The 9661-nt window shown below is 40.5% G+C and overlaps 1 protein-coding gene across 1 annotated transcript; it reads left to right on the top strand.

Annotated features, from left to right (window-relative positions):
• The first annotated feature begins 1819 nt into the window (after positions 1–1819).
• Positions 1820–2936, top strand: LOC108341327 (uncharacterized). The gene is made up of 2 exons (XM_017579028.1): positions 1820–2312; positions 2395–2936. Exons 1-2 carry the CDS (start codon positions 1820–1822, stop codon positions 2934–2936), a joined length of 1035 nt encoding a protein of 344 aa, XP_017434517.1.
• Positions 2937–9661: the final 6725 nt, after the last annotated feature.

Genomic DNA, 9661 nt, shown 5'->3' with positions numbered 1-9661 from the left:
GTAGCATTTTACAATTTTATTCGCATAGCCAGTTTAGTCGCTATGCGAGAGATCCAGAGTAGTTGGTCTTTGTCTTTGGCTTTCGCAAGGCGATTTAGGTCACTATGCCAGAAGTTTATGGTCTCGCTATGCGAAGGTATGCGTTGTGCGAGGGGTACGTTCTAGTTCAAGTCTTGTGTGTTCTTATGTTGCTGGATATATATCAATAAGTGTTGTATGAAGTAAGTTGAAGTTGTAACATGTAATATCTGTGGTGATTGTGGTATGTTGTAATCAAAATGGTAAAATTCAAGTGTGGTTTATGGACGTAATTCCATGATCCTCAAGGAGAGGAGACATGGTGGTGCCCTATGTTGTGATTCAAAGTGGAATCTCTAGTTGAGATTCAAGTAAGTTTAGAATGGATGTAGGAGCTCAGTCTTGGGGGTTATCCTGAAACTCCAATGGTCATTCAATCTCAAGTAGAGAGGATTGATCCATGTCGTGAGGAGTAGCAGGAGGTCCTAGTCTTGGGTGCTTCCAGTATGACCCAAGGTGAGTGATAACAGACTAACCTCATGAGTGTGGTATGGTGAAACCCATTGGCAGTGGCTTTGCAAAGCAGTAGAAGCCACCACGAGTGCACGACCCGCCATAGCTCGACAATCATTCTAAGTCCGGACAGTCAGAGTCAGTGTGTGTTATGTGTGAAGGGTTTAAGTGATGTGAATGTATAATATACTTGTATGAATTTTATTGATTAGGGTATGATTAGTCTTTGTTTAAACTAGCTTACCCTGTTGTGTGCTTATGTTTTGTATGTTCTGTTGTTCTTCTTTGCGATGACCATCCTTTGGATGTGAGCAGCGGAAGAAGATGTTTCCTTGGAGCAAGCATTGGATGGAGGTGATGCTGCTACTGAGTAGTGGTTGTTGTTCTTTATAGCCTTGTGTATAGTTTTGGCATAGCTTTCAGTCTGTATATAAAGTTTTAAATTTATAGTTGTTTTTGGATGACTGTAAAGATATCACTTTATATTTTAGATGCATAACTATACTACTTTATCATGCATGTTGATTCTCTTTATTATAGTTTACACTATATATATTGGGATGTTACATTAATGGTATCAGAGCAGTTCTTTCCTTAGGAATCCTGTAGGTTTTGAGGGTGCCTTACTTGTGCTTGTGTGCTCTTAGTCTTGTCTAGTAGCAATCCTTGTCTCTTTGAGTTGGACTGATGTCTTTTCTCTCTGTGTAAGCAGAAGATGGCACCAAGGCCTCCTCCCCCTCAACCCACAAATCCTGATGCACCATATATGATGAGGATGATGGAATTGGTGATCAGTGAGATGTGGCAGCAGAATACCACTTTGGTACAGCAAAATTTTGTGGCTATGCAGTAGTTGGAAGCTGCTCGACTTTCAGCTGAGGCCTCTCAGAGGCAGTATTTGGATTTGTTGACCAGTGGAAGAACTGTAGCTGGACCGTCATCTTCTTCTTCCACACAGCCTCAAGAGTGGAGTCTTGAGAACTTCTTGCAGCACCGTCCAGCCAAGTTTAGTGGACAGGTTAGCCCAGATGAGGCGGATAGGTGGTTCAGAGATATGGAGCACATTTTTAATGCCAAGAGGTGTTCAGATGAGAACACATTGGCTTTCACGGAGTATTTATTATCCGGGGAAGCTAGTCACTAGTGGAGCAGTATGAGGAACATACTAGAGGGCAGCAACACTCCTATCACTTGAGAGTTGTTCAAGGAGAGATTTTATGCTGAATATTTTCCTAGCAGCGTCAGATTTGCTAAGGAGATTGAATTTCTACAGCTCGTTTAGGGAAATATGTTAGTCTTTGAGTATGCAGACCGGTTCAAGCATCTGATCAAGTTTCATACAGTGTCGATGAGTGAAGTTTGGCAGTGTCGAAAATTTGAGAATGGTTTGAGGGGAGAGATCAAGTTGTTGGTGAAGGGGCTTTCTATTAAAGAATTTTCAGCTTTGGTGGAAATGGCAAGGGTCATGGAGAAGACCAAGTTAGAAGTGGACAGCCAGAGGAGTCAGCCTTTGAAAGTGGGAGGACCGGTGATGTCCAGAGGCGGTTCTAGTTCCAGGAGGACTCCCTATCCTAGGCCTCCTTCTCATGGGCCTAGAGGGTCTTCTTCTCAGGCTTTTGTGTCATCTGGACCGTCCAACAGCTCTGGGGGAGTGAAGTGTTATTCGTGTGGAGGACCACATTTGCAGTTAGTCTGTCCTCGGATGTCGGGTTATAGAAGATGTAATATCTGCAGAGTTGAGGGGCATTTCGCCAGGGACTGTCCTACCGTAAGGAGGATAGGTCAGTAGACTCACCAGGCTGGGAGAGCACATTCTAGGGGCGGTGCCAGACCGTAGGCTTCAGAGGGTGTATGCTATATCAGGGTTAGAGGCAACCAGCTCAGGTACTCTTATTGTTGGGCGTTGTGTGTTGAATGGTAGCGAGTGTTGTGTATTGTTTGATTCTGGAGCGACACACTCCTTTGTGTCAGAAGATTGTGTGGCTGTTTTGGGTCTGGTAGTGAGGGAGTTACAGTATGACTTGGCTGTAGCTACTCCCGCTTCGGGGTTGGTCAAGACATCTACCTTGTGTGCTAGATGTTCTGTGGTTGTCGAAGGACGTCCATTCAAGGTAAACCTCATTTGTTTACCTTTGCAAGGATTAGATGTGATCTTGGGGATGGATTGGCTATCTGCCAATCACATTCTCATAGACTGTGGTGAGAAGAAATTAGTTTTTCCTGAAGAGGAAGGGGCAGTGTTGTTGTCTTCAGGGCAGTTGAAGCAAGATTTGGTAGAAGGTGCTTGTTGTTTTCTAGTGTTATCGCATCTATCAGTTGAACAGAGTGGGCATGGTTTAGATTACTCAGTGGTGAGTGATTTCTTGGATGTGTTTCCTGAGGAAGTGTCGGGGTTGCCTCCTTAGAGGGAAGTCAAGTTCTCTATTGATTTGGTGCCTAGAGCAAGACCAATATCAATATCGCCTTATAGAATGGCTCCACTTGAGTCAGCTGAGCTGAAGAAGCAAATTGAGGATTTGCTTGAGAAACAATTCATCAAACCAAGTGTTTCTCTGTGGGGCGTGCCTGTGCTGCTTGTGAAGAAGAAGGATGATAGCTCTAGACTGTGTATAGACTGCAGGCAATTGAACAAGTTAACCATCAAGAACAAATATCTGTTGCCGAGGATCGATGACTTGATGGATCAGTTGTATGGGGCTACTGTTTTCTCCAAGATAGACCTGAGGTCAGGTTATCATTAGATTCTGGTCAAGGTAGGTGATGTGCAGAAGACTGCCTTTAGGTCCATATATGGTCATTACGAGTATGTAGTTATGCCGTTTGGTGTGACTAATGCTCCAGCTATATTCATGGACTATATGAACCAAATCTTCAGGCCGTTCTTAGATAAGTTTGTTGTTGTCTTTATAGATGACATACTTATTTATTCTAAGACTCGGGAGGAGCATGAGAATCACCTTAGGACAGTGCTTGGGATTTTAAGAGAGATAAAGTTGTATGCTAAAATGTCTAAGTGTGAATTCTGGTTAGAAGAAGTGCAGTTTCTGGGGCACGTTATCTCAGCGGGTGGAATTGTTGTGGATCCAGCTAAGGTTCAAGCCGTGCTTCAGTGGGAGAGACCGAAGTCTGCCACTGAAATCAGGAGTTTTGTTGGCTTAGCGGGCTACTATCGTCGTTTCATAGAAGGTTTCTCTAGAATGGTAGCATTGTTGACTCAGTTGACGAGGAAAGATCAACCTTTTGCTTGGACGGAACGGTGTGAGTCTAGTTTTCAAGAGTTGAAGCAAAGGTTGACTAATGCTCCGGTGTTGGTAATCCTTGACATAGGAAAACCTTTTGAGGTTTTCTGTGATGCTTCCTATCAGGGACTTGGTTGTGTGTTGATGCAGAAGAGAAAGGTAGTCGCTTATGCTTCAAGGCAACTTAAGGTTCATGAGAAGAATTACCCTACTCATGACTTGGAGTTGGCAGCAGTTGTATTTGCCTTGAAGATCTGGAGGCACTATTTGTATGGAGCATAGTTTCAGGTGTTCAGTGATCATAAGAGTTTGAAGTATCTCTTTGATCAGAAGGAACTGAACATGAGGCAGAGGAGATGGATGGAGTTTTTGAAAGACTTTGAGTTTGATCTTCTCTACCATCTGGGGAAAGCGAACGTGGTTGTTGATGCATTGAGTAGGAAGACGATTCATGTATCAGCATTGATGGTTAGAGAATTGGAGTTGGTGGAGAGCTTCAGGAACTTGAGACTGTAGGTGGAGTTAGAGTCAAATTTTATCAGATGCAGCAGTTTGGTGGTGTCCAGTGGGTTGTTAGACCGTATCAGAGAGAAACAGTTATTAGATGAAGAGCTTAAGAAATCAACCGAGTTGATCGATACCGAGCAGGGTAGAGATTTCAGTGTGGGGACGGATGGTATACTGCGGTTCAGAAGCAGAGTTTGTGTTCCTAAGGATTCTGAGCTGAAGAGATTAATTCTTGAGGAGGGTCACCAGAGTCGTTTTAGCATGCATCCTGGCATTGAATGGGAGAAGGTGTAGGACGCCTCTATGCTGGTTTTAGGATGGAGAGTCAGTTTTGACTGGGCCGGAGTTGATTCAGCAGACAACTGATAAGGTGAAGTTGATTAAGGAAAGGATGCAAGCGTCTCAGAGTAGGCAGACGTCCTATGTTGATCAAAGACGGAGACAATTGGAGTTTGCTGTTGGGGATCATGTATTCCATAGAGTGACTCCTACTACTGGTGTAGGAAGAGCCATTCGCGTAAGGAAGCTATCTCCTAGGTTTATTGGTCCCTATCAGATCCTGAAACGTATAGGACCAGTGGCGTATGAGATAGCTATGCCTCCCCAATTAGCGAATCTTCATTCAGTGTTTCACGTATCACAACTTAGGAAGTATGTGTTTGATCCTTCCCACGTGTTAGAAGCTGAAGATGTGCAAGTCAAAGAAGATTTGTCTATTGAAGCACATCCTGTCAGGATTGTGGAGAGCCAGACCAAGCAGCTTAGGGGAAAGACCATCAGTCTAGTCAAGGTTGTCTGGGATAGTAGAACAGGTGATTCCACTTGAGAGTTAGAGGGAGTTATGAGAGAATCCTATCCTCACCTGTTCTTTGGTAAGTCTAATTTTCGAGGGCGAAAATTTTTGTTGTTGGGGAGAATGTAAAGACCTGAAAAATAGAGTGTTATAGAGCAGATTGGTGTATAAGAATAATGAGATCGATTATTTTACTTTAAAATAATCTGATAATATAAAATGAAATTTTATAAACTCTTCTCATTATTCTAAGAACACTTCATCTCTCTAGAACTTTATTCCTCAGAGTTCTCTAAGTTCTCTCTAAAATTTCTTCTTGCTGAGTTATCTGTTCAACGATCAGGAAGTGCCTAGGCGATCCTGGCGTTGAGGGCTTGAGTTTGGACCGATCAATTTCTCGTTCTTCAACTGGTAAGTGATAACAGTTGAAAAACTGTTATTTTCATGCTTAAAATTGATACTAAAAGCAACCTTTATACTTAGAAACTAGCTTGAAATCATGCTTTTACTCATATTTTCATAAATAAGAGAGCTGGACAGGTTTATGCTTGATTTCAGTGTTTTTGTGCAGGTTTTAAGGTGAATTTAATGAAAGAAGTGAAGAAGGAGAGAGATGGAATCAAAAAAGACATTAAAAAGTGCAAATGGAGAAGCCGCAACTACCGCTGAGCGGCACTCAGAAGCTCACGGGAGGTCCGCTGAGGGGAAAAATGGCCGCTGAGGGGAAGAACCGAGCTCACGCACTCACCGCTGAGCGGTACTTTACCGTTGAGCGATACTCCTAATTTTCTGTAATTTACGAATAGTATATAAGCTTTAGGTTGTCCTAGGGTTTGTATGTTTAGCAGAAACGAAGCAAACACTCTCTCTTCCACCCCTTTGAAGGAGGATCTTGGATGCTCAGGCTACCTCTTCATCTTTCTAGGGTTCTATCTTTCATTCTTTCATTATTGTTCATCTAGTTTCACCATGAATATGGTGAACTAAACCTTGTATGTTTGTTGGGGAATCAATGTAATCTTTTGAAGCTCTCATATATGGAATTTATGCTTGCATCTTAATCTAAGATTTATGCTTTCTTTCATCATTAGTTAGGGTTTTTCCTCTTTGCTTAATGCTTGCTTTGTTTAACTCATTCAATGCATGATTATTGATTTTGTCGATACGGGAACGTACGGGGAAGTCTAGATCCGGGGAATTACTCCCAATATTATATTGGTTGTCGTTAAGCTCCTATGCTAAGATAACTAATGATAGCTGACGGCTTGAGCTGAATCCGGAGACGACGTCAAATCTGGATTTGATCGAGAGGAAATACCGAGAAGCAGCTGAAGAAACGATTTGACCCGTGAATCCTCATATTCTGCCAAGGAGAAACAGATGAGGCAGCGGAAGAATTAGGAACCCTAGGATTGGAGGTTTGTTCGGTGGAAAACCTAGGGTGTGATGCGGAAGCGGATTTGAACGGTGAGGAAGTGATTTTAGTCGGCGAGAAGGGAATTAATCGGTGGAAAATGATTTACGGGGAGGTCTGCGGAAACGATGTGGTTCGTGGTGGAAGAGCTTTCTCTCGAGAGTGAAGTAGATGAAGATTCGCGAAATGAAGATGCAGTGTTGTGCTGAGGGAAACTCGGGAGGGAATAAGCTTGCGTGGCAGCGATAGCGTAAGCAATCCACGCGGCTGAGGCAGAGTGGAATAAAAATGGTTGCGTGGTGGAGGTAAGAGAGATCTGAAGTGTAAATGGAAAATGAAAAATGTAGTGTGAAGGGAAGGTGGCTAGAGGAGATCCTTTGGGATTCTCTAGCCTTGACTTTCAAGGTAGAATTGCTCTGGAGTGTTCTCAACAGAATAACAATTCATTATGTTTAAAAGTATCTTACAAGAGGTGGTGACATGGCTATATATACGACTAAAAGTCCCTCCTATCCAGCACATGCCTAACACCTTTTACACATGCTTTTAATAAAAGTAAAAGAAATACTACACTAAACTAATTGAGCTTGGGCCTGCGTATCATCCCCTCCCCCTTGGAAAGGATTTGTCCTCAAATCTGATGGTGCTTTTGAAGACTTATTTTTGTTAGCTTCATAAGGGTTCCTCCTAGGTCAAATATCCATCTGCAATAAGCATCAAACATATCTCTAATTAGTTTTCTTTAACCCAATAAGATATATAAAAGAATGTGTAGAAGAAGGTTTCCAAATTTTGAAATTTTTAATTTTAATATAACAAAGAAACCTTTCTTCCATTGAAATTTTATTTGTATCTTGAGTTATTGGTAACCATAAAGGTAACCATAACCCAAGTTGGAACTTTGCATGTGTTGAAAGTGATAACAATTTTAAAGATGGAGTGTCAAATTCTTTGAAAGAAAAGTGAAATTTGGAAAATTCAAATATAAATGGAGAAAAGTGAGAGGATAGAAAACCTCCCCTTAAGAATCTAGCTTCTAGGGTAGGAGGAGATGTGACCCTTAATTGCTTTTTATTTTCTTCCATTTCTATTCTTTCAACTTCTTCCTTTTCTCTTCTTTGTGCTTCTTTTCTCTCTTTCTCTCTGCTTTTCTCTTCTTCTCTTCTTTCTCTTTCTTCCTCGTCTCTTCTCTCTCTTTCTTCCTCTTTTCTTCTCTTGTTTTCTTCTTCTTCTCTTCTCTCTTGCTCTCTTCTTTTCTCTTCTTCTCTCTCTTTCTTCCTCTTCTCTTCTTTCTTTTTCTCTTCTCTCTTTTTCTCTTTTCTCTCTTACTTCTTGCTTTTGTTTTTCTCTTTTTAATCTCTCAATTCTATATTTGCTTGTCCCTTCCCATAGCCTCTTAAGTTTTTCTAGAAACTCACTTTCCCTACGAGAGAACCCACTTAAATTTTGAATGAATGACTCACCTTTTCTAATAAGCTCTCTCATAAGTTCTAAGTTTCTTTCAATTTCTCGAGGCACAAACTTTCTTCTCATACAAGCTTTCAATTCATTCCAATCATGAATGGGATATTTTCTATTTATCTTAACATGATATTGCCTATCATCCCACCACTCTCTTGCATGCTTTTTAAAACTAGAAGTGTAAAGACTAAGAATATAGGATTCATTATCTCTAGAATAGAAGGATTCAGATTTACTTTTGCTCACCATGAATGAATGCATGTCATCAATTTCCTTTTCCCAAGCTAGGTATGTTAATGCACCAATATCATCACCAAAGAATGGAATACTTTCACTAGCTTGTTTATACAAATCATCTTCAATCCTATCAAATTCATAAAATGAACAAGACTTCCTTCTAGCTTTATCATGTGCTCTTTTGATGTCTTTGTAACTAAGTTGCTTATCAAAATTAAAATTCCTAGAAGACCTATATGAATAACAAGACATCTTTGTTTCTAAAAGTTTTCCTAGTGTAAAAGATATACAAGATTCACACTTAGACAAGTCCCAGGTAACAGAGGTGAGTCATAAAGACTGCTTAAGTACCAAGTCTTGCCTTGCCAGAAATGTCTTAGGTTACTACTAGTTATCCTTTAAACTAAAATCACTTTTAAAATCAAAGGACACAACTCACAAATGATCACAACAATTAAGCACAATTAAAAGACTAGACTCTCGGACTCTAATGTGATAAGGCTTAGAGTTTAATCCCTTTTAGCCTAAACACCCCTAAACGTAAGACACTAAAAAAATTAAACACAAACAAGAAAAGTTTTGCCAAGAGTTGAAAGAGCACCAAGGACTCTTCCAAGACACTTGGACTTTGAATGGCCTTTTACAATGAAATTAAAAGAAAGCTAACACAAAAACCTATTACACATAAAAATGAAGAAAACAATTAAAAAAGATTCAAACAGCTGCACGGTCTAGTCCAACAGTCCATTGTTGCATGTTTTTCTTCAAAGCCTTTATACGCACATAGACTTATTGCTTCTGGATAACTTTGGGGTCTCCTAGCTCTTGGGTTCAACTCTACAATCACAAATGTACAAAGCTGGATCAGAGAACTGCTAACTAAATATAATGGAAGAGGGAATTTACAATTAAATGAGTATTCCCTTTCTTGGGCTTGTACACTTGATGCAGAGAAAGGTTCCTATTGACTGTCTAGTACAATGTGTTGCATAGAGAAAACCTGCACAGATATTCAGACCAACATCAACAATTCACACATTACAATTAATTACAAACCATGACAAGAACAGTTCAATCAAAGCATAAGCCATTTAGAGTAAAAGAAACTCCCTTTAGTTCAAAGCTTCCACAGGAAGTGCTTAGGTTGTTGTTTTCTCAATAAACATCTGCTCAAACTAAACTCTCAAACATCATTCCTATTTGCTCTCAAACTGCTCCAAGTATTCTGCACAATTAATTTGCAACCAAAATCAGCATGATATTCATTCAATATTATCACTTACATCACTTACAAGCTAAAACAGAATATCAATTCACAACAAAGGGTAAGTTAGACAACTTCCCTGTTTGAATGGTTGTTTCTAGCCTGTTCCAAACTCCACACTGAGGTGTTTCTGCTACTGTTTCTTCAGTAATATGCTGCTCAACTAATGATTCATTCACATCACCTCTGCACACATAAATCTCAACAAAATCCAG

The sequence above is a fragment of the Vigna angularis genome, chromosome 6 (assembly GCF_016808095.1).
Source record: "Vigna angularis cultivar LongXiaoDou No.4 chromosome 6, ASM1680809v1, whole genome shotgun sequence".
Taxonomy (NCBI): domain Eukaryota; kingdom Viridiplantae; phylum Streptophyta; class Magnoliopsida; order Fabales; family Fabaceae; genus Vigna; species Vigna angularis.
Note: the sequence above shows the minus strand (reverse complement) of the source record. Positions and strands in the feature narration are given on the sequence as shown.

Bases quoted from the DNA above. Each gene is read 5' to 3' on its own strand.
- LOC108341327 (XM_017579028.1), top strand. From the start codon at position 1,820: ATGTTAGTCTTTGAGTATGCAGACCGGTTCAAGCATCTGATCAAGTTT. The intron at 2,313-2,394 runs GTCAGTAGACTC...ATGCTATATCAG, and splicing joins TCCTACCGTAAGGAGGATAG to GGTTAGAGGCAACCAGCTCA.